At 45.1% G+C, this 25,152-nt stretch overlaps 1 protein-coding gene across 2 annotated transcripts in view; it reads right to left on the reverse strand.

The window, feature by feature from the left end:
• DCAF1 (DDB1 and CUL4 associated factor 1) overlaps positions 1–16,679 on the reverse strand; it is a 50,471-nt gene extending 33,792 nt beyond the window's left edge. The window contains exons 1-9 of one of the 2 annotated variants that reach the window (XM_064667902.1): positions 16,555–16,679; positions 11,864–11,981; positions 7,240–7,316; positions 6,930–7,003; positions 5,851–5,964; positions 3,949–4,086; positions 2,588–3,091; positions 1,327–1,428; positions 9–167 (exon numbers count right to left, since the gene is read on the reverse strand). In XM_064667902.1, coding sequence (XP_064523972.1) covers positions 9–167; positions 1,327–1,428; positions 2,588–3,091; positions 3,949–4,086; positions 5,851–5,964; positions 6,930–7,003; positions 7,240–7,316; positions 11,864–11,973 — 1,278 coding nt within the window. In that variant the 5' untranslated portion in view covers positions 11,974–11,981; positions 16,555–16,679. Of the gene's footprint in view, positions 1–8; positions 168–1,326; positions 1,429–2,587; positions 3,092–3,948; positions 4,087–5,850; positions 5,965–6,929; positions 7,004–7,239; positions 7,317–11,863; positions 11,982–14,718; positions 15,035–16,554 lie in introns of those variants that run through there. The other variant, XM_064667903.1, reaches the window with a different exon arrangement.
• Positions 16,680–25,152: the final 8,473 nt, after the last annotated feature.

Raw genomic sequence — 25,152 nt, forward strand, 5'->3', positions numbered from 1 at the left:
ACTCTTACCCTCTCCATGGCATCCTGATTGTACGACAAGTAATACAAGCACATGGACACCCCTGTTGCTGCCATGGAAGGACGGGGAATCTCCAGCAGCTTTTGCACTCCTCCATGAGCAACAAACTCCGTTGCAAACTTGTTGTGCAGCAGCAATGATGCCAAATGCTAAGGAAGGATAAAAGCAGACTGTAATTCTTCAAACTGTCATCAATTCCATCCCAACCCCCAGAAAAACAGCAGAAAAGGCAAGCGCTCCATGCTTTGTCCACCTCATTTCCTCCTCCCGTTATATTTAACCCAGAATGTAATATTTAATCCCAATGACAAAAGCAAAAAAGGCAGTAGCACTTCATTTTACACATCCTGAACAGAAGAGCAACTCAAATTATCCAACAAGTCACCTTAAGGTTTTCTTATCCTTTTCCAATTCACTCACTTTCTATTATCACGAAGACTTACTTAAATTCCCATTCACACTTTGATTATTGCCATATTGCTGACAAGAAGAATTATACAAAATGAAGTGTAAAGCCAATTTAACAGAAGTCTGCAGCTGCACTGAAGTGTACTGCAAATTACTTTTCTGTATTACCAGCACCTTAAGAGGAAACAGTAAGGATCACTGCAAACCCCACTCCACTCCCAACTGAGGTAACCTGTAGGAACACTGCTCCTTGGAAATAAATTCTCAAATATCAAAGATACAGAGAGGAAGATACTGGAGGATCAGAGGCAGAGAAGTGACTGTGAAAGAGGGGAAAGAACACACTGAAAAGTTTAACTTGTGCTGCTGCACTGCAGGTTTGGCTTGGTTATTTTGTGTGGCTTTGTACCTTTGGGAAGTAACCTTAAAGACTACTCACACAAAACTACTGTATTTCAAACACTAAGCTCAGAAACATCATGCTGAGGCTTCTGGGAGTAAGATGCTTGTGCTTCTTACCCCTCACAAAAGTCCCTTGAGATGGAAGGCAGTGGAACAACTCAGGAATACCATCTAAGGGTAGCAGGAACACAAGCAGTTGATAAAAGAAGGATTTTTTATCGTCCTCAGATAAGCGGGTGAAATTATTGGCACTTCCTGCACAACTAAGATCTTTTTATCCCCTCTTCCCTGTCCTGTTTTTTCATTTTAAATACTTAAGAGCTCTAAAAACAAAACTGCAATGCATTCAAGTTGAGTGAAAGCCAATTCCAATCCCAGGGAATGCTGCAAGACATGGGCCTAAAGAAGGTGAGCACTTGCCTTTGACATGTAGCAGGCATATATTCAATGTTTTTACAATGTTTATGATATATTTTATGTACTATGAAAGTAATTTACCTTCAGGGCTTCAAAAGTGAGCAGCACATCATTGGTTCGCTTCAAATCGATGTAGTACATCATCAGCTCCCTCGATCCCAGTTGCATAAAGATGGGTAATAGCTGGGAAAAACAAAAAGGGGACACTAGCTGAATGTTTCACGGGAAACGCAAGGTCTCTTTTGGTTTATACTCTCTCAAACCCCCAGTTTCCCCCTATTAGCAGATACCTGTTATGAGAGGTCAGTGGTAACCAGCTCCATCCATAGGAAGCAATAAAGGTTAACAGACCTCTTGTAAAACATCTGCTGACTGCAGCAAGGTGCATGGCAGCTGCCACACGGAAATCTTAAGACTCTCCTTCAAGTGCGGCTATGGAAGTCCACACAGATACCACCCTGGAGAGAGGTTCCACCTTCCATCTGTGCAAAGACAACTCCCCAACAACTGAACAGAAAAAACAGGAGAGCAGGGCAACAAACCAAAACCCTTTGCATAAGTCTTTTGCAACAGCTTTATGCTATTAATTCCTATTTTTATATCCTGTTATTGCTGGCACATGAAGCAATCCAGTCAGCATGCAGGGTGTTAGGGGGATCACGGTTTCTGGCTCTCACAGAAGCAAGGCACACATGTGCACACACAATGTATATCACAAAGCAACACTGTGTTGCTTTGTTCTGTTATAAATTAAGCTAAACAACCTCAAAAAAAAAAAAAGGAAAGAAAGAAACATGGAAAACGAAAACATAGTTTGGTATCTGACATGGCCATGCTACTTTGTCCATTTAAGTAATATCAGTTCTCAAAAGCATTTGCCTGCCCTGTCACTTGTCATCAGAACTACTGCAGAGGTTACACAAACCACTTCATTTAGAATTTCAAGTTATTTCTCAGACTTTTAACTGCAGGAGTCTATCACATCCCCCATAGGAAACAGGAGAAATGTCTGTATTTCAAACAAAGTGACTTGCCCTGTGTCACGTAAACGATTACCAAATTTAACAGAAACATGGAATAAAATCCCTAGTGCCATGCTCCAACTATAGACCACACACCTGCTAGGTTCAGGTTTGAGTATTACCTACCAAGTAATACTCAAACTAATGACTTCATCAATCTGAAAGTCATCAGCCACTCAGGAAAGGTTACCTATCTTAATCATAACAGGAAACATCAGAGAGCAATGTAACAATTGTGCAGATTTTTCCCCACAACACCACTCAGCTTTGTCAGGAGAACTGGAGCACATTAGTGCTTCCTCCCCCCCTCATCTGCTCACCTCTTGGTACTCCCCTAAGGGAGTCAGGTACTGCAGAATCAGCCTCTGCTCTATGGCAGGAGTCAAGGGGTAAAGTGTGTAATTAGTGCCAATCACCCACGGGGACATTTCTGACCAGCTGCTGTTGGACAGCTCAACAAACATCCGCTCTGGTTCCGAGGTGGAAAAGCCCAGCTTTTGCTTGGCTTTCCGGAAGCCGTCTCTCTCGTGCTGTTTCCCTGATTTGCTTTTCCTCAGTGCCCCATCATCCAGCTTTGCAGCAGAGTTAACTCTGCTACTGGTCTTGTGACTTGAATCAAGATGAAAGGAGATGTCCATATCACCAGAAACTTCCTCCTGCTCTCCATCTACTGTCACTTCCCCATAATCCATATCCACAGCCTCTTCATCGAGAGGCAGCAGAGGATCCGATGGCACTTTCCGAGGGCTGGGGCGCTTGTTCTCCTGTTTTGTAGTCATTTCAGTCACCTGTAGCTCCCGCAGCCGGCGAAGCACCAAAGCCACCTGTTTCAGAAAAGCAGCGCTCGTGAGAACACACTTCTTGCTTTGATCATGCAACTCACCTCAGCCATATTTTTTGTTATCAGCATGTAAAACCCACTCCACAGCATAAATTGCCAGGTATGCTGTGGTGTGCATCTGCCTAGAGAAATAACGATTTCGAAGCGAGTAGGAGAACTCAAACCCTTTTTGCTACAGCTACTTTGATTCTAAAATAGCAGCACCAAGTCTCCTGAGTGAGAAGGAAGTGGCTTGAAAACCATAAGAGCAGATGAGCTATATTGGTGTTAACAGAACCACAGATCAGCTTGCAGCATCCTTCCATCATCTCTGCCTAGCCTGGAATAAAGGCAACATTCCCTTTCAAAGCAGCAGCTTTGGTAAATTGCAGGTCCCCAAAACCAAAGGTCATGCTTTTACTTCTAAAGATTAGAAGAGCAGTGAAAGCATTTTCACCATAATTGTCTCCACGTTGACTTACCTTTCATTTTATAACCCCCGTCTGGTGGGTAAATCACAACATGGAAAAGTTAAGGATGTAAAGCTGCTGAAAATTTTTCTTTAAGGAAACTATGAATTATGAGTCTTATTAAAATGTAAAGTGTTTGACTTCTTAGGTTTCCACTGGCAATTTTAACACAACTGGTACAAGAGAATAATCAGGCCACATGCTCCAACCAGCAGATGCACCATCAGGGAAGGATGGAAACCATGAGCTGTTGACTCTTACAGATATTATCACAACCACCGTAAGACCCGTATATTAACTCATGAATGTGAGCTCCCCATAAAAAAAAAAAATTAAACAAAATTAGAGGCAACTGCCCCCTCCAAAGGGGAAGTGATTGAGAGATGATTACCAGTTGTGAGTTCTCATCCCTGTAATTTGCAGCGATGTCCTGGTTTTCCATAGCTCCCCCCAGCAGCCCCGTTGCGTAGGTCCTCAGCGGCTGATCAGCCTCCCGCGCCCACTTAAAGAGGTTTTCAACTATGCCTTCCTAGAAGGGAGAAAAAAAAGAATGCAGTTCCAACAGTTACGTTTCATCTTCAACTTCTCAGTCCCAGTGAAAGGACCTGCTGGGAACAATTCTCCCTACCCCTAGTAATGACCAGGCTAGATTTCCTACCAGTCGTGTAATGGATAAAAATATCTGGAACAAAAAAAAAAAAAAAAAAAAAAAGAAAGAAATCGAACACTTTAAGCTGCATGAAACTATTCCCAGGCATCACATATTTGGATTTGCACACCTGCAAAAACTTTCTGAAGTGGCCAGTCAAAGTACTTCCTAGGAAGCAGCAAAACACTACAGGCATGAGTTGATTAGTCCAAACAAAGGAGCCCAAAGCTCCTGGCAGTTTTGCTAATAGAAAGCTCCAGCAATTTAGCAGATTTCAAAGAAGCCATGTTGAACTTATATTAAGTAAAATGGAATTTGGCTAAATTTAAAACACCCATCTAAAAAGACAATGTTTTAGTACGAAAGACTAATTTTTTTTCCTCTAAATCACTAATGGATTTTGAAACATCAAACAGGAACACATTATCACCACGACGGGAACCTTGCACGTAATTTGAATCATAGGTACAATACAACACAGGATCAGAAAAAAAGTAATAATGAATAGACACACATTTCAATGAGAACTCCCAGCTTACAGATTTTCAAAGACTTACCTGTTATATATTTAAAGAATTGCATTATTATTTAAATGGTCTTATGTAATTTTAAAAAACTGTAACTGATGAGATGTGAAATCCCTTGGTCGCTAGAGGGCCTCTTTGTGACTAGAACAGCACCCTCATCCAGTGGATATCCTGAAGTCTCCTACATACAGGAGCCCAAAGTGCCAGAACAGAGCTCTAGATATTCTCAAGTCAAAGGGAAAAAAGTTCTTAAGTGCAAAACTTAATTTAATTTCAGCTTACAGAGAGCTTTAGTCTCTGGAAATAGCTATGTTCTCCAAAAATGGGAAGCTATGGTTTTGGTTTTAAATTTTTTTGGTTTAAAGTCTCCCAGGCTTAGCTTTTGGACAGATCACAAAGAGCTCAAATTAAATTAAATCTTTCACAAAGGGAGAAAATTATTCTTTTCTTTTATCACACTTTGGAGTCCATACCCATATTTTCAATAGTAAAGAAACTAATTTAGAACTTTAATATAAAGCACTACTTGATTCGCAAACTTCAGAAAAACAAATTTTTACAGAAGAGGAAATTGTGGCTCAGGAGTGAAATTCACTTTCTCCTCCCTTTCAGCTCTCTGTGCATTCCTTCAGAACAACCCACTTGTCAACATACAGAAGTCTGAGTCAGCTGTCCATCACAGTTCCAGATAATCCCCACAAAGCATGTGGATTTTAGACTGCTTAGTTAAAGTATGACTTGCTTATCACTCAGCTCTAGTAACGCTATCGCTCTGCTGTAGCTGGGGATTACTGGGCAAGACTCCCACAGCAAGTCCTCCATGTTCTTTACAGCCTGCTCCATTCACAGGCCTATCATGTAACAATTCAAATTATAACATTTCCCAAAACATTACATTAGGTTCCAGCTCCTGTTCGAATCAGTCACATTACACCTTAAAAAGCAGTGAAATATTAAAGATTTGATTAATTGAATAAGCCAAAATTAGGAAGACTGAAGAGACTGTCTCAAAGGGACAGGATTTCAATAGGGCTTTTTATTCATTTGTCCTTTGGGAAGACTTGTTGGAGTACATAATACAGCAAGCTTGAAAACCAAGCCTCAGCACAGGTGATACCTTTTCCTGAAAGACAACAGCTGTTTCCAGTCCCGGCATGATATCCAGCAGAAGTCGGCAGGCAGCAGTGTTCAGTGGGGGTTCTCTGCTTGTCATCACATAAGCATTCACTAGCTGGAGAAGATCAGGAACAGCATTGGTTTGAAATCAGACTCTGACCAAAACCAGAGCCGTGAAAGCCTTACAGCTCCCACAGCAGCAAAGTGATACAGTAAGGAATGCCAGTCTGAGCCCTGGGTCTCGACACAACCAGCCTTTAACGGGCTCCCTCAGAGCCTCAGAAGTGGAAATTACTTCTCAGAGAAGCCATCAGAGAACATCTGGTCTGCTTTTCACTGACTAAATATTTATCTTGAACTCATTTGTAAAGGCAAATGCTTTAAAAAACTGTGACAGTAACAGCGTAAACATGAAAAGATAATTGCTAAAAAAAATTAATGTAAGAAATAGCACGTTTTTAATTGTACCTACATTTGCTTATCGCTTGCAGTTTAACACGGAGAGGTACATGCAAGCTATCTGTCAGAATCCTTACAGCAATGAGTACTCATACAGGTGGTTGCAGGGATGTGAGGATAACAAAAATTCTAGCTATTAAGACACGTTAAAGTATAGAAATGTAAGAGGAAAGCCAGATTCCTGCCTCCTAATTCTCTGCCTGAGTCTTGTAGAGCTAACACACACTATTCTGCTCCTACAGGTAGCCCAGCATTTCCATGAATTCAGAGACAGGGCACTGGAATTAGTGGCATTTTCATTACAGAAAGAAATTATGGTTTTGTACTTGTATTAGAAGACCTACATTTTCTTTAAAGAGACTGATAAACCTTGAAAAGAATTAATTCAATTGCTGCTACACACATTCCAACAGCTCATCAACTCCCCTTTCCTTGAGTCACTTCAACAGTGGCAAATGAGTTGCTCTTAAACCCATTTTAAAAACCACTGCAATGAAAGAGATGGTCCTGACACCACTAAAATAAATATTAAACGAGTACTGAGATAAACCAGCCTACAGGAGATAAAAGCCCTAAGGTGGTGTCAGGAATTGACAGATGCAGTTCTTGAAGCAAACCTACCGCATTCATGAAATCATCGTTCTTGAAAAGTATCCTCAGTAAGTGCCCCAACATGCACTCCGGGTCCGCTCGGCCTGCAGGAGGAACAGGGAAACACTCATCTCCCTGCCTCAGGATGCCAGGATTAATATTGAACTGCTATCCCCAAACGACTGCGGAATGCTCCACTGTCAGCACACAGAGCACCATTTCCCAGCGCAAAGGCAGTATCAGACCTCGATCAGCAGTCAGCAGTGTTTCCTCTCAGTATGAGTTAGCTGGTGTTTGCTGGGACAGAGCTGGTGCTGCCCAAGCCACCCAGGACTCTTACCCGGGTGCCGGTCATCAAACGGGTCGGGGTCCCCTTTGCGGTACTCCTCAGTCTCCTTCTCAATCAGCTCCGACATCCTGCAGGGGGAAGGACATCCAGTGAACACAACTCACACTCAGCCTGCTCCTAGTGCTCCCCACATTAACATATCTGACAAAGCACTCTAAACCAGCCCATCACCTCTCACCTGAACAGCACTCGGTGCCATCAGAGGATTTCAGACTGTCCACAACAGAGGGCAGAGAAAAGAGACTGGCCTCTTCTATCTCATCCTCCCACTGTGCTCCAAAACCCACTGAACCCATATCAACACCCCAGAGCTGCACATACACTCTGTGGAACCAACATCTTTTATTTACTCATCTTAGAGTTCTGGTGGTGTAGAGAACTTGAGCAAATAAAGGGCTTGAGCAGTACTTTTCACCACCACAGTGTCTTTTTTTTGCAGCAGAATCAGTCCTGAACAGGTGACTTAAGTCCTCCTCCCTATTCAGTGTGTGCAAGGGCAGCTGCTCAAACTGCTTACATAGTTTTCTATTATTTTGCATATCAAATTTCCATCATGTTGTATAATTATTAAATATTAAATACTTTTATGAAGTGTTGTGTAATCTCTACTCAGCTATCAATGTTTTAGCACATATCAGCTACCACAATGGATAAGACAAGGAGAAACTCAGCCAGCTCCTCATTCATAGACCTTCAAAATATATTAAATGCTCCCCTGTACCAGAAAAAAAAAATTAAGGGTTGTTTTGAAGCTATACCTTCTCAATTGAGGAGCGGCCTCAGCAGACACATTAAATCCTATGCTCCAATTCATTTAGAATGAGCAGTATGGGAATTAATTATTATTTTTATTTAAACAAAATCAAGATGAGGGAAATTATCTCATGGTCAAGCAATAAATAATTCCATAGTTATCCACTGTCTTTCTCCATGAAGTGTCACAGTGAAAATATATGCAGTTTTATGTGAAATAAAGAGCACTCGTTTCAATTAAAAAGAATTAGCAAATTAAATCTTATTTCCTACGTATAAAACATCATTCCCTTCCCTCTGCTGAGGTGCAGAGTCTATGTACAGCACAGCATTTTAAAACAAGGTCTTAATACCTCAATGTAGTAATCTAGGCAGAGTTTATTATAGGGGAGGGAAAACTGCTGGAAGGCTGCAGTAAGCCCTGGAAAAATATTTGTCTTTCACAGGAGATTTCCCTTACAGAACAGCACTGACTTCTACTCTATTCCTGTGACTTTCCAGAAAATATCCAGTGTTCCCAGGCACAATTAGAGGTAAAAATGGTCTTAGTCCTGCCTCTGAACTACACTGACCAAGGATGATGACTGCCAGATTGTAGGAACAGCAATTTAGCTCACTAGGAATGAGCAGAAAACTTTCCTGCTTGTCTCTGATCCGACAATTATCTTTCAACAAACTGTTGATCCTGTGGGGTTCCAATATTTACTTTTACAAGCCTGATTCTGAAGGGATGCAAATTATGTCCCTTGTTAATAATAGGTGGCACAGCTTGAGCTCTCAAGGAATTCTGGCAAAAGCAAGTTACTTCAATACTCCACTGCCAGCTCCTCGTTTTTTTTCCACGAGAACTAATTGCTTGAGGGGCGTCTGCTGACAGACAACTCAGACAAATGGGGAGTTGGGAAGCAGCACCCTCGACTTGTCAGGTCTTTTGAGGTGAAAATTAGCATTTTGATTACATGCCAGAAAGGACAGACAAGCAGCATGGAAAGGGAGCACAACACTGGCCAGTGCATCCTGTCTGGGTAGGCAGCCAAAGAGTGAGCCAGCTCCCAGTGGTTTCAGGGACGACAACATTATCACAGGCTGGATGAAACAGGCATGTGAATCACTAATTATGGGGGGGTGTGTTAAGGCAATTAGTCACAATTGTTTGAGCAAAATAAAAAAATAACTGCCTCTTTAAAATTGACTCTCAAAAAGAAAAAAAAAAAAGAAAAAGGGAGAAAATTAAAAATCAAGCTTCCTTGCAATACCCTTCTTTTAACTAACACATGCAAAGGTGGTTTGTGACCTGACTTGGACAAATCTATCCAGATCAAGAGCTTTCTCAATTCTCAACTGGAGCAACAGAAGAGTCAATTAACTAATAAAGCTCATTCCCACCTTCTAACACTGGCACCTGGCACACAGGGATTTAACAAAACCACAGAGCTTCTGTTCAGGTTTCAAGGTTTCCTTCACTCATTCGGCATTATATTGGTTCTCCCGCCACTTCAAAGTTTGCAGACAAGATCTTGGATTTACACGAAGGCAGGGATTCTTTCCCCTTACTTCTAACTCTTTTTTTTTTCCTCTTTACAACTGTCTTTGGAAAGTTAGTCAGATCCTCATTGTCACTTGTGACAAACTGAGCTCACCTGGGCAGTGGGGCAGGAAGGGGCACTGGTATACAGAGAAGTTCCCAGTGACCTACATGGCATAACATAAACCCATCCTAATCCAGCCCTACGTCAGCACTTGGCATTAATGACCAACCTGAGCCCTTACAGCAGATTGCAACTGCATAAGATGCTCTAGGATCCCATGTCACAACACACTTGGTTTGTGGAGATCAAAGTTACAGTGTTAAACTGCTGATTTATCCCCTGATGAAAGAGGCTCCTGGGATGCAGCGAAGGATCTGGCTCCCAGGATTTGCCTGAATGGTTGAACATGACTCGCTTCCAGTCTGTGAAAGACGCTCTTGCAGGATCATTTCAATTTACAATATTTTGGAAAAGCAAGCAATTTATCCAGTTCATACCTTCTAACACTCCAGAGTTTGTACATTCAGAAAACCAGCTTACTTGGAAGTGACAATTCAGTTGTGGCCCATAAACCTCACTGTTGCTGTCCTTGTCCTGTTACAGCTGAACCCCTCCCTACTTCACCCTCACATGTGCTAGCTCAGTATCACATTTAATGGACCCCCATACACACAGGGAAGTTTTCATCCATTTTGCTCAGGAGGCAGAAGGAAGTAGAAGAGTATCACTCATGAACAAGTCTGACCACAACTTCCTCTGCTTGAAGACTAAAACAGTATGTAAGGGCATTACTCTGCCTCAGGTCATTGGCCAATGCAAGCTCCAGTTGGTGAGGATTCCTGGGAAGCCCCTCCACCAGAAAATTCTAAATATCTAAATACCTAAAACTCCAAACACACACAGAGCTTTCATTGATACCTGAGGCAGTGTAAATCCAATTCCTGACAGTCAGTAGATCCCCTTGCTATCTACCTTAAATAAATCTATACTATCTCCACCAAAGCCAAAATACCCAAGCTTTCACCATTCATAACCACTCTGCCTGCTGCACAGAAACCCTGAGAATCAACAGAGAGTTATCAGACTTGTCTGGGCATAAATAATGTAAGGAGTTCCAGGAGCTGAGTGGGAGCAAGAAGTGCCAGACTGCTATAAACACAAGAAAAGACATGTTTAATTCAAATGTCTTTAAATTTCTTAGAATACAGTAAAATTCTGGTTATGCCTACAGAAAAAAAGTCTTGAAATAGCACATATGTTTCCTTCAGACAAGACCCAAAGACACACCAAAACATGTCTCACAATTTTCAAGAGACCTACTAATTTTCAAGTGTTTAGGGTTGGTTTTCTGTTGCTCATCTCCCTCTTTCTGAGCTGCTATTTTTAACATGTAGTAAGAACAGCAAAAAAAGCTGTGCCCAGTAGGTAAGGCACAGCACAGACCTGAGCAAGAAGCTCCACCAGATTCCTGTTACTTCCACCCAGTGCCAGCTCAGACTCCATGAGCTGACTTGTCTGGCCCCACAACACAGGGTAGAGCAGAACATAAACCTGGATTGCTCCTGGAATCCAGAGCAGTTCAGTCCTGCACACACCAGGCAGGCCATGGGTCTGCCAGTAGACATGTGAGGAGGGATTGAGAGGAATTTCTGTGAATCTCCTGCTAAATCAAGAGTAATGACAGCCTACCCAATTGAGGCCTGGCTTGGGAAACTACAAATCCAACTGATAATTCAAATGTTTCTCTTGTAATAGATGAAGTCTTATAATTAATGGTGTTACCTACACAGCTCCTAAAAACAATTTACTGGTCCAGGTAATATGTTCCTCACATATGCAATACAAGGCCAGTCAATCAACACACAGTTTAAAATAATTAACCAAGTTTCAAAATTTCACTTCAAACATGTTCTGTGAACTTCAGTAATACTACTCTTGTCCTTTAATTTAATCTAACCAACGTTACTGCAAACTCAAACCCCTCACACTACCAATGATGGAACAACATTCTCACAGATTCCCATCTTGATAAATGTTTCAGAAGCTTCATATTAAGATAGCAGATTTATATCAACTTCTAATTATTTTTCCTGACTTCTATTATTTATGAGAATTAACTTCATGTTTTAAAGATAATTTGTGTAAGATCTTTGCAATATTAAATTTCCTACCAAAAATTTGCATTAAAATACCACACTATAGCTCAACTTCCAGACCACGAAAATGAATTACAGATTATCAGGTATATGAAAACTTCAAGCAAAAACGTGGTTAAAGCTGCTGTCAAGTAACTTCAGATACTTCAGTTTAGGAATTTGCTTAACAGATCTTACCTGGTGAGAATAGGGACCATGTCTTGCCCACTGCCATGTTCTTTCTCCCATTGCTCAAGCAAAGTAGTGAGCTCAGCCTTGGAGTCCACATGACCAGTTCCTGAAGTCATGGCTTAGCCTAAGGCAGAGGGAACAACCAGAAAAAGAAAAAAGGGCATAAAAATGAGCAAGAAATCACACCATGTCACTACAGTCATTGAAATAATCTAAAACAAAGGTTACAAGTCATTTGAAAGAGGAAAATACTCAGCAACAAGGAGAGAGAAGATCAAGTGACAGCATTCTGCTTTCAAAGCTGAAAGTTTCTTTCTGGTCCTGTGCCTGAAGACTAAAGAACACATGCACACTGCACACAAGTCTTGACTGGTGCAGGACAGCCCTGACCAGGACAGAGGAATGCACACCTCACCCAAGGGGTGTTCACCGCTGAACCTCCTAAAAGCTCCACTGCTCCTCCACTCCAGGAGCAGACCTGAGTCGGTCCTTCCTGGTGATTTACTCCAGAACCAACAAAGCCAGGGCAGCAGGACTGTGATCAGTGCCATTGTTGCAGTTTAACACCCTCCAGACAGCAGTGGAAGTGCCAACAAACAGATCAGGTACACGGTGCCAGGGAGCAGCTGCGGGCAGTGGGAGCAGCTCCAGGACAGCGGTGGCTGGGAAAGAGCAGGGCACCACCTGACCACTTGTTCAAGGTTTCCAAGAACAGCCAGTGGATCCAGCAGGAAGGAAGGATGATCACAGGAGGGAGCACTGGAGCAATTACTTCAGGTTTATCAGCCTTTACTTTCGTGACAGCAGCTGACAGAAGATTTATCTTCTCATCCTCAAAAGAGAATCCCTCTACAGAATTGAATGACTTGTTAAGGTACCATTTAATGAAGAGAGCTATCACTGTAGATTCAGTTTAAGCTTCTAAATTTCCAAGTGTCAGCTTTTATCAATCTGACAAATCAACTAGAACAAAAATCTGTCTCAAAACACTGCTGTGCCCTTAGTTTCCAACCTGATAGACTGTGATTGCTGTGAAGAGTCGTAACTTCTGGATTACATAAGCATTTACAGCCCAAGTTCTCTCTGGAAAACACCACCATGCTTAACTGAGTGTTGGACACCTCCTCCCTCAGGGAATGGATGAACAATCCTACAGTTCTGCTTCTTGTCTCATAGGTGCTTCTGAATTTAATGTACTGTGACTGTTAGTTAAATGGGAGACAAGAAGTGAAGATCACCTGGCTGATGATGAAACTGGGACAAACTGCACAAAAATCATCACCCCAAGACTATGGAAAGATAAACCTGTGACTTCAAGAACAGCATCTTGATAAGTACTATTTTTTGTCAGCATGTGCTCACTTCATAACTACCTAAGCATAAAGAAAGATGATGTTTTCTAAATCACAAGTAATTATGATTTTATCTGGGGCGTTCATTATTCATTCATCTCAGAACTACACCAGGAAATGCGATGCAAATGCACAAATTGCTTAGGAAGAAACACTGCCTCGATGCAGGCAACAAACATAATGAGATTGTACACACACACCCCAAAACACCTTTGAAAAGGAAAACTATTCTGAGCTCATAAAGCTCCATTTCCTTTTTCATTAAGTGAATACCACTTGCCAGCAGCACTTCAGAGCTTTTAAACATCACAGATAAACATCCAGACAAATCCACTCTGGGCACCAGAACGCAAGTGCTGTAACTGAATCTGCATTCAACCATTTCCGACACCGACACCTCCATCCTGTACCCAGGGGATACAGAAAGAAGGGCCCTGTGAGCCCAGAGCTGGTACAGGGCATGTTCAGGCTCTCCTGCAATCTCAAAAACACTTTACTTCCTCTAACAACCCTTAACTGTTGCTGCTAGGAAATGAGAAAGGTCCAGCAATACCTGCAAGAGGTCAACAAAGTTCCAGTCAGGAAGACCACAGGAAGTGCTCACACTGCCCTCTGGGACAGTCTGTGCCCAACCATAACCAGGAAAAAATGGAAACATCCCAACAGCCCCTAAAACCTGGAGTATTGCCCCAGTAAAGCACATTATCAGCCTAAATACCTGGTTTTGACACACAGCTATTTTCCTGACATAAAATTCAAACACACAAATGCCACCCTTTCTATCAGGACACAGCAATGACAGTGAATGTCTCACCAAGGCATCTCGTCTATTCCGCAGGCTTATCCCTCCCAATTTATTCAGACAAATATTAATATTCTAGATGGCACCACAGAAACTCCTACTGTACTCACTTTTTTCAAGAATTCCATGTTAAATCAAAGTGAAAAACTCTGCAGAGAGGACCAGAACACAGACAGTATGAACTAACCTGTAACCGTCAGCAACACGCCCGGCCTGCTGGAGAGGAGGCCTGAAAGAGCAGCCCTGATTTTCACTATTTCCCTTGGACAAGCTGCTGAACAAATTCCATCTTAAACTGCTCTCCAGGAACCAGAAGAACAGAGCAGATTTAAATTCAGGGGGGTAGTGGTAAATTTTTTTTTAATAAGTTTTGAAAATCATGGCCTATTACAGATTTTAGTCAGGACATCCAATAACCTAAAGAATGGATTTTTTTCCCCAAGCACCACTGTTGTCAAAATACACTTTGAATCAATAAACTGATATTAACAAAATGCAAAGCACTTACTCAAAGGAATTGACTTTGAAAGACAAATGTTTGCAGCCTTAACTGTCGCTGTGGACACCACCACTGAAAACCCACATGTGTCTGTTCCAGCACACCCAGCAAAGCGTTTACGAGTCTTTTACTCTTCTGAAGTCAGAGGTAAAAACTTGACAGAAAAAGGGAAACCCAAAGAAATATTCAGATTCCTCGATGTACTCACATGTTTTTGAAACCTCGGACACTTTAGTGCTTGAGTCACCTCAGTGAGACACCTCTGAACAGCGAAGAAATCAAGTCCAGTGACCTCTAACCACAAATCCTGACTCAGTGCACGGAACAGTTTGAGCAGCTCAGCTCCACCCCCCTGTCCATCGACACACTGGAGTGTCACCAACTGCAACACCACCACAGGTCACTCCCTTACTGGTGCCGTGTCCAGGGAAAGGATTAGGAGGTTCTGAACACACTGACTCCACACGGACACACATCTTAAACCATCAAAACTCTTAGGTGAAAATAAATCTACTTGTAAACTCTGAAAGCCATCAATTTGGTTATTAGGGAAACGAGCACGAAATCCCTGTCTTAGCAATTTAAATGGAAAATGGGGGAGCCACAGAACAAACCCAAAAATTGTACCTCAGGGAAAAAAAAAACCCAAACAAAAAAAATCCCAATTTTAATTAACATTGCAGAAAGATTCCACATTGAAATTAATGTGGGCATTAATTAATGTGCACTTTAAATTAATGGACAAAAACTACATGAGAGCTTGTACATGCACATGTACAGAGGCAACTCAAATTCTAATAACTACACTTTGACCCAGCTTAAATCAGGCTGTTTGTTCCTAAACATGACTCTAAGTAGGGCTGAGAAGGAGACTAATATAATAATGTAACAACACTAATGAGTAAGCTGAGCAGTGCATCTGTAGGTTCTTCCACATTTATGCTTTAACACAAAGAATTCCTCACTTTAAGAGGAAATAAAATGCTCCCTCTCATCATAAATATTCTTTAAACAGATGAGATACCTGACAGCAATTTGCCTGAACCTGTTGAGTCTGAAATAACCACGTGGAAGTTAAAGCTGAAGCACCACGAACTGTCAACACTGGAGTTCACTTGTGGAAAAAAATATGCCACAAAGAAATAAAATCCTCACAAGCTACAGAGCACAAAACCATGGTTTGTGGTAATACCCTGTCCTCATTTGTCCAACTTCCCTTTTTAACAGAGCTCCAAGTTGGCTGTTACTACTGATCACATTCCTAATGCTGCTTTAAGTACCTGTTTAAAAATTCATCGTTTTTTAAAATTAGGATATTTTAAGGCCAGGGAAAACCACAAGGTTATTCGATTTCCTGGAATTTCTGCTTTTACAAAACAAACTTGGAACTGCGTGCTGACCTGGTAGGACAAGCCCAAAAAACAGGAACAAACTTCTGCTGTCCACAAAATAAGGTAAAAAAAAAACCACAAAAAACCCACAGAAAAAATCCCAAACAAACAAAACAAAAAACCTGCGCTCAGTTTCAACATCGATTCCCCTCCGCGCGGCCGGACGGGGAACCACGCGGGCCGCCCCTCCCGTGGGCGGGGGCGGGCGGTGACAGCTCCCGTGGGGTCCCGCACCGCCCGGCCCGGCGGGACGCACCGGCCACCCCGGCGTGTAAAGGTCGGCGGAGGCCGCGGCGGGGGCGGAGACCTGCCGGCCGAGCGGGCCCGGCGCAGGAGGCAGAGCGGGCGGAGGGGGCGGGCCAGGCCCGGGGCCCCGGGGCGGGCGGGGCGGAGCAGGCCCGGCCCCGCCGGACGGGCCGGGGGGGACAGAGCGGGACAGGCCGGGCCCGCCGGGCCCCCCTCGCCCCGAGGGCGCCCCCTGCCGGGGGGGCGGACCCGCCGCCCGCCCCGCGCCCCCTCAGCGCCTGAGGCGATCCCCCCCCGCCCCGCCGCCGATGCCGCCCCTGCCCGGCGCGGAGGCCGCGGCCGCCAACCGGCCCGGCCGTGCTCGGCTCAGCTCCGGCGGCGCCTCCCGGCCCGCCCGGCCCCGTTACCTGCGCGCTGCCCGCGGTGCCGCCGCCGCCGCCGCCCCGGCCCCTGCTCCGGCCCCGCGCTCCCCGCGGCGGCCGCGATCGCTGTGCCGGGCGCACACTTTGCGCGTCACCGCGCTGCGTCACCCCGCGCGCGAGGAGGGGGCGGGGCGGGGCGGGCCGCGCGCTCAGCCGGCCTGACGGGAAACAGAGTTCGCGCGGGGCGCATGCGCTTGGGGGTGGTGGCGGCCCGGGCGGCGCTGGGAGATGTAGTTCGCGGCGGGCGCCGCCATTGTTTCTCCCCCGCAGCCCAGCCGGCGGCTGCAGACGGACGGGTCGGTGTTCTCTTGGCGTTCTCCTGGGTGTGGGCTCTGCGCCTTCCAGGCTGGCACCGAGCAGCCGCCGAGCAGCAGGTGCTGCTCGCGATACCCGGGTGTCCGCCCCGATAGCGGCGCTGGGCGCGGGGCCATCCACCCTCCGGCCCCGCGGGGCGCGGCGGGCCCGCTGCCGGCCGCGGCTGTGCTGCCTTCCCCCCCTCAGGGCTGAACGTTGTGTTCTTTTGTGCATTTGTTCAGTGAACAACGCGGTGGTGTTAATCTGTTTAAGGTCACCTCCAGGTAGACAGCGGGGTGTTTCAGTGACAGGGCGCCTTGAAGGACAGCTCAGGTGCTCACTTAACTCCAACACAGGAACATCGTCCTGTTTCTTGCCAGTTAAACGAGGGCCCGTTTTGGCAGCTGTAGCCGAGCTCCACAGCGGTGCCGAACACCCACCTCCGCCTCTGCTCTGGGCCGTGCCCATCATCAGGCAGAGGAGGCTGCACTGGAGCTTTTCTCAGGCTCCCCTGGGTCTCTCGGGAAAACTCCTCTTCCCACATTCCCACCCTTCCTCCGGCTGCTCCGGAGAGCTCATCCGCTCCCCATTCCTTCCCTCTGACACCCCAGGAGGAGCTGAGCACATGCATGAGATGAGTGAGTGTCTGTGTTTAGAAAAACCCTCTGGCATTGCACAGCCCCGTCCCTGTTTGCCTTTCACATGCAAAATCTTCCATTCCTCTGGGATTGTTTCTCTGTGTCTGACAGTTCTGCAGTGGGAATATCCCAACTCTTGTGTGCTTTTACAGTGGTAATAAACTGTTTTTCTGCACTGTCCCCTCTCCCTGGAATATTAAGTTACCCATGGAGAAGATCCATGCGCTCTCAGCAAGATTATAATTTCTGAGGGGGAGGAAGACCTTGGAGGAGTACACTCCTCACCCATGCCCTCATGGAGGATCAAAGGTATCAGACCTGCCTACAGCTTTATTATCCAGGGAAGAGCATCACATCCACAGCTGCATCTTTTTCTCCCTTTGGAAGGCACAGGGCAGCCTCGAGGCAGCCACGGAGCTGTTCAGGAGGAGGCTGCGGGGGTCAGCACTCCCACTCCTCATCGCCAACTTCAGAGGGCTGAGGGCAAAGTTAAGTTTTCCAGTTCCTGCCACATCTGTGATGCACTGGAGAAGAGTTTCTTCTCCAAGAAAGTGCAGTTCACCTGAGCAGGTGAGGAGGCTTGGAGCTTACTGCTCATTGCCAGAGCCTGGCAGGTTGCTGACACAGGGCACAGGTTGCAGCTCTGCCACAGCCTCCTCTGAAAGCTGCCTGAAGTGCTCAGGCCTCCAGCTCCTGCATTTTCAGGGCTCGGGAGATATTTGGGAAGGATGCAGTCTAACACCCCTGTTCCCTACAGGGCAGGTGACAGTTCTACTGGCTCACTTGGCAGGAACAAGACAGTGTGAGCTCTCCTTTAATTTGGCTTCTCTTTAAAAGCAATGAAATCCCAGCTTGTGCTGCAGTACTCTAGTAATTACCCAGGTACTGCCAGAAGCTCTTCTCTTAAAAGAACAAATAAGAGTAAAAAATTAGTAAATAAGGGGAAACAGGGTCCTCCCTCTCAAGGAAAAGCTTCATTAGCACCATTCCCTGCTGAGATGCTTCCTGCCCCCCAGTGTCCACATTAATCCACTTTCTCACACTGCAACTGTATAAACACCTTCCCCAGGCAGTGTTTGGACAGGTACAAATTCCTCTACCACACTTACAACATTTGACTGTCAGTCTTGATTAACTCCAGCATAGCAAGTGCAGCAGTGAGAATCCTGCAGCACTGGAGGTAGTGATTAAGGGCCCCCCCTCACAGAAATGCTTTGCTTTAATAGTGCAACTGAAGAGCAAAAATCAACAAAACAAATACAAAATATGGCTGTGGATTGCAGAGCAATAAAAACCAAAGGCCAGCACCTCTTGCCCTGGGAGGTGGGAGGGAGGCCTGTGGTGTGCAAGGAGGGGAAAGTTGTCTCTGCATGTTCACTCACATGGGCTCTCCAGCCAGAAGAACAACATATTCCATAGGATGGTCAAGTTCTAGTGACTTAAGGCTGAATCAAAGCTTGAGCTTCCTTGAACAAAGAACCACTTCTCCCCACTGTGGTCATATCCCAGATCACCTTGCAGTACTGTGGTTTACAAGAAGAGGATAAACCCACTTCACCGAGCTCTGATAAGCTTCTAGACTTAAGTACAATTAGTTGTGGGATCAGAGGAGGAACAGCACTGGAAAGAGAAGCCAGGAAGACACAAGTTCTATTTACAGGAGGTGTCTTGAGTATAGCTGGGAGTGGAAGCATGTGGCTGGGATGCTTCATCTCTCACAGCTGCTGACAGAGAGCCCCAGTCCCAGTTTCCAGGCAGCAGCTTCACCTTCCTGTCTGCACAGACAATTGCTCTGAAAATGAGAAAAAGTTTGTGATCAGGAAGCTCACAACACTCAGAGACTCCTCACCATGGCTGCTCTACGAGGAGAGGAGGGATCCTTTAGGCTTTCAGGAGAGTTAATTGTACACCTTGACCTCCAACACAGATCTACACTGATAGTTTATTGACTTCCTACACTTCACCTTTTATTAATTGCCCCATCTGCTTGTAGGAGTCAATTTGTTCGTCAACATGTTTCTCCTTGCAATTAAGTTTCTGCTGAAGGGCAGCTGTGACAGTGGTTACTGATTGAGCAGCACCAAGCTCTGCAGCATAATTTTGCTGCATGACTCATAGCAGGTGAGGAGTGAGTCCAGTAACAGAGCCCAGTCCCTTCCCAGCTCTCATGTGCACTACACTGCTGCTGCAGCTACACGCAGCACCCAGCTGGATTTCCCGGCAGCATCCAGGGAATGGTGCAATGCCAGGACCTGAACCTTTGGGAGGGTCTGAACCTGCCCTGCTCAGGTGCTTGTAAACTAAAGGGTGTTTCTTTGCACCGCCCGTGCCCCGGGGGACTGTAGAACCAGGCGGGAGGTCAGACGTCTGGGGAGCTGCGCCTGAACACAGGACGTGTTCCAGGAGAGCAGAGGAGGTCAGCCTGCCTGTGCACCAGTTCAGCTGTGGTGCACTTCTCTGGGGAGTGCATTCCTCCTTTGCACCCTGCCAGTCTCCTACATTCCTCTGGGAATCTGGGGAGTGAGCAGCAGGCACAAATTCCTGCTGGAAATGCCTCGGCTCCAGCCTTAGTACTGTTGATTGCTCTTCCAGCCTCTATCTGCCCGAATAGCTAAGAAGTGGTTTTATGAGGTGTGAAGCAGTACCGTGGCAGATAATATTTGCAATGTTATCCCTCATACCTAAGAGGCTTTAAACACTGTCTAGACTCCCCCACGGCATTTGTTTGCCGTGTATATAATGCTAAATTTTCCCATGCTGTGCAAAAATATTGCCTAATGGATTAGATTGTGGCCATGGGTGACCTGCGAGCTGGCAGTCAGCACATCACAAATGGTCTGCTCCCATTGCTTGCCCACATCAGAGAGAAGGCAGATACTTCAGTAGAAAGATGGGAGAAAAGAGAGAGAAAGTGGGAGTAAGCGAGGGAAAGCAGTGCAGTGGGATCCTCTCTGCCTGGACATACTGAGCGACTGAAGGGGCTGCAGCCATTGCCACAGGTTACCTGTGATCCGGGGGGCACAATGTGTGCACTCAGTGGCCACAATAAATGATGTGCGACAAGGGAATAGTCCAATCACTAGGTGGCACACCGGCATCATCACACCGGACCAGCTTCCTCTTGGGAGGAGAGGAAAAAGCTCAAAATAGCCCAAAGCAAAAATTAATAAGCAGTCATTGGGGATGAGGTGCTTAGAAAGAGCCATCTGTGTGCTCACACACACAGAGCAAAACCACCCAACCACTGGGGAGAGACATCAAATGTGAAAGTGCAATAAAAATGTGTTCATTCAATCGAATTCTGCCTGTGCTCCTTTGCTATTTCTGAGTGACAGTGGGAAAGGCAGGGAGGCCCCCTCATGAATGGAGCATAAAGAGGAAATAAACGCACAGAGGGCAGCAGAGGTGGACGGGTATCCAGGGAAAGTAGTTGCCACCTCTTCTGGGAGTTATGCCTGCTCCTGTGTGTGCAGAGAGCTTTTGGGGTTTCCTTCCGACAGAAAAGGCCGGGCAAAGCTCAAAGAGAAGTTTTTCTCAGAGATAAAAAGACAGAGTGAGGGACAGTGGCAGGAAGCTGATGACACTTACTGCAAAAGGAGTTCAAGGCTGGTTATTTGTGGGGAGAGGGAAGAGTGATAAAAGAGTGATAGCAATGCTTCTGGGACAGGTTTTTCTCTGGGCTGGAGCTAACACAGCAACACAAGCTAAAACCAGCTAAGGTATTTGTGAGGACAGGCCGGGGAGAAACCTGCATTTTGGCAATGGCCGAGATACCACTGTGTATTGTTCTGCTACTGTAGATCTGTAGGAGCAATTCACTTTTGAAAGCATCAAGGACTGTACCATGGCCAACTCCACTAAACTCTTCTGGACGCTCCCAGGGGCTGCAGGACTTGCCATCAGGCAGACTGCTCCCCAGACTCTCCAAGGGTTTGCATGGATTCAGCAGTGCAGACACAGGCTCACCAGCCAGCTCCCCCTGAGCAACGGTTTGGCTGAGTGTTTAGCCCAGACTAAAGAGAGAAGCCAGATCTCTATCTGGGAACATAGAAATGCAGAAGAATGTAGTTCATCAGCTCAGATACTAATGAGAACATGAGCAGGGAAACAGCTTTTTTTCCAAACAGGCTGTTGCCAAAACCCTGCGTTCAGACACTCAGTGCGATGCCAAGAGCACATAATTCTGCCTAACTGAGCATCTGAGTGACAGCACATCTGCGTTTGCAGGCTGAAAGTCAACACAAAAGTTAAATAATATGAAGTGATCAGTGTTGCATGAAGTAGAGGTTCATACACTGACATACACCTCTGGCTTTCCAGCAGCATGGCACCCAAATCCTGCTGCAGCACTACTGGTACTGCACAGTCTTGCTCAGAGCTTTATGCTCAGCTTCTCAAACACACTTAGCAGCTTCAAGCAGGTTTTCATACCTCTCCTCCTTCCCAAGTCACTGAAAAGTGGGATAACTGATGTGTTCTGTGGTACCCAGGTAATACATGGGCTATGTATTACCCAGGGGGATGCAGCCATGGTCCAGCAATTGGGAAAGAGCCTTTGGGACAGTGGAAGGGCACAGATAAAGCATGCACGGAGAATATACCAGAGAAAACATGAGAAAAGTAGGGGACAGTAAGCACACAGAAAGTGGCATCATGGCAACGAAACATGGTTTCCTGACTAACCTCATTTCTCTAACTGGGAGTGAGTTAAAAGTTCATTTCAGGCACTACACAAAATCCCTTGCTAGTTTTTGTGGTTTAACAAGGGTTTTCCTTTTTATCTGTTTTGTTACTATAAGAAACAGCCACTCAACCAGCAAAAAAACCTTTCCATACAGGAGGAAGCAAGAAAAGATTATGCACAGCATGCTGTGAAATGCCTGCAAGACACACGCTGGGAATACAAACAAATTCTTCTTAATGTTTTCCAGCAACAAGGATCTTAGGGATTACCCATAACAACAGCAGCTTTAAAAAACAAAGACTAAACAAAACCAGGAGAAAGTACAATTTTAAGACAACAGACAACTATACTTTTAAAAAGGAGGGAGGGCCTTGTTTTGAGGGTTTGTGTTTTGGGGTTTTTTTGTGGTTTTTTTTTTTTAAGAGGCCTTAAGTGCAGGTTATATATCTGTTCTGTTCATGACTTCTCCCTACAGGAGTTAAATGGGTCAAGTGTCTGTATGTGATAATTGTGAGGCATGGGGAAACAACAAGCAAATTGGTGAAGGTGGGCTATAATGATGGCAGACACGTGTGCAAGCATGTTAATTTTGTATTCATGAGTTTTAGCACTGAGGGATTCCATCAATGGTCTTAGTAACAACTGTGTAGTGTTTATCATATTTAGCTGCTCTGGTATTTGGCAATCCTAATCTTCAGTTTGACCATGGTGGTGGTTACAGCTCTGGATGCTCCCAGCAGCCACATGTCCATGGCCCCACTGCAGTTGCTGCCCAAACACTGGGACCTGGAGTGCTGTAAAGTATGATCATGGACCACTTGGCTCTCAGTTATATTCAGACACATCTAGGAAGAAGCTCTGAAGCTGCCCTAGCAGCATAAAGCATTCAACAGCTTCAACATGGGAAAAAATCCCCAGCTGAAATGAGGTAATGTAAAGCTGAGGGAGTTGGTGATGGGATTTACCCAGGACTCTTGCCCTAAGTTTCCCTCTCCCATGAAACAGTTCAGGTCTTTCACCCAGAAGGAATGACTTCCTTTGGCAACACCTCTGTTTGTGCTGCCCTGACTCCGAACAGCCTCTGCAGCCCCAGAAACTCTCTGGGACAGGGATGTTTGAGGGAAGCTTCCTGAAACACTGAGCACCTCCAAGCCCACGTACCTTGGAACTCCAGTGGTCCTTGGGGCATGACATTAATGGCACAGACCCAGATCCCCATCATCATGGGTGACTTAATAAAGTGCTGGTTCTGCTGCTGAACTCACAGTGCTATGTCAAGACAGCAGCACCAGCCTGAGGGCTCTTCCCCTCCCTCTTCCACTTCTACCCTCATATAGGTGACAGTGTCTTCTGTTCTTTCCAGCTGCTTCATAGCCCTACTCAGTGGGGAAGGAATATAGCAGGAATGAAGCCTCATAAATTTCTTTGCACAAATAAATCAGAAGCACCTGGCGATAGGGCAGAAGGGGAAGGGAAAAAGCACTGGATTGTTAGGAATTAAATTGGGTGCCAACCCACAAAGGAGAAAAATCCCACTGTCTCCCAGGGCACAGAATACTGTGTTAGCAACTGCAGAGACATACTCATGGGCTCTGCTCTCCAGGGAGATTTGTTTGTGAACATTTAGTTGTACTTATAGGAGTGCAGGGTATTTTACAGAGCATCCTTTCGGGATGCAGATGAGTGCTAGAGCCTTATTCTTATTCTAAAACCAGCATTGATAAATGATAGCCAGAAAAATATCTGAATGCCCTCTCTGCTTCTGGAGCTGGGGTGAGGAGCAGCTCAGATGTGCAGTAATGGCTGCAAGTGACAATAAATGGGTGATGCCAAGCTCTGAATTACCATTCCAGCTGAATGCCCAGCATATTCTCTGTAACACATAAAGCCCTCGCTCGGTAATGGAAGAGGTTTCTGAGAAAGACACATTTTTACCACTTCTGGACACAAAGGAACAACAAACTATGAAATATCAATTTTAGTAGCAATCATTTACATAGAAGTGTATATAAGTCACAGACTGAGTACACTTGAGTCACAACAATACTGCACATTGCACTTGCATGGCAAACCTCAAACATGGAAAACAATATCCTCTAAAAGGTGGTGCTTTTAGGTCTGGTACTCCAGGTCTAATTGCCATTTCTTAGGTGTCTGTATCTACCTGCTGCAAAACGATTGTTAAATTATGATAAAGAGCAACTAATTCTGAAACAGGGACACTCTGCAAGGATAATTTTGGTGTTACCCACTGAGGAGAATTAATTTTTTTTTTTGAGAGTTTTTATCTTGAATAATTTTTCTTCAAGTCTTTCCCAGAGAAACAAGATCCTTTGGAGTTATTGGACACACCAAATCACCAGTACAGCTGGATAGGACTGACAGACATTTTCCCTGTATTACCTTATTTCACAGTCTGTGTTAGATGTAACATTTGTATGCTTATCATAATACCACATTACCTTTAATGCAGTGCCTGGGCAGCAGCCTTCGGTGTGGTCTGGGAGCAAAACAATGCTTTAGCCCAAAGAGATGTTAAAAAGATAGGAGGACACAATGAGAGATGTTTATGGCTTTTGCAGGCTGTTTGGACAGCAGAACTCACAGGAGATTTTTAGCAATTATGGTTACAAAGCTTTGAGCCAGGAAGGGAGAGAGAAGCATGTTTAGCCACTCTCGTAGTCTAGGATGCTATTTTCCATAAATCAGAATTTTGCACTGTGGCTGAGAGTACCAAGATTTATTTTCCTTTGTCTTTGCATCGTGGGAGTAAAATGCTGGTCTCCTTGAAATATGTGGGATGTTAGTGACTAAGATAATAAAGGCGAGATTTCACCCTAGACATTTTGAATCATTTTCATCCCAGCCTCTCCCAGCAGGCTGGCTGGGATTGTTCCCAGCCTGTTCTGTAGCAGACAGGTATGTCAGGCCATGCTACCTGCCAGATGAGCTCCTCAGGATACACAA

Source organism: Pseudopipra pipra, chromosome 11 (assembly GCF_036250125.1).
Source record: "Pseudopipra pipra isolate bDixPip1 chromosome 11, bDixPip1.hap1, whole genome shotgun sequence".
In the NCBI taxonomy this organism is placed as follows: Eukaryota; Metazoa; Chordata; class Aves; order Passeriformes; family Pipridae; genus Pseudopipra; species Pseudopipra pipra.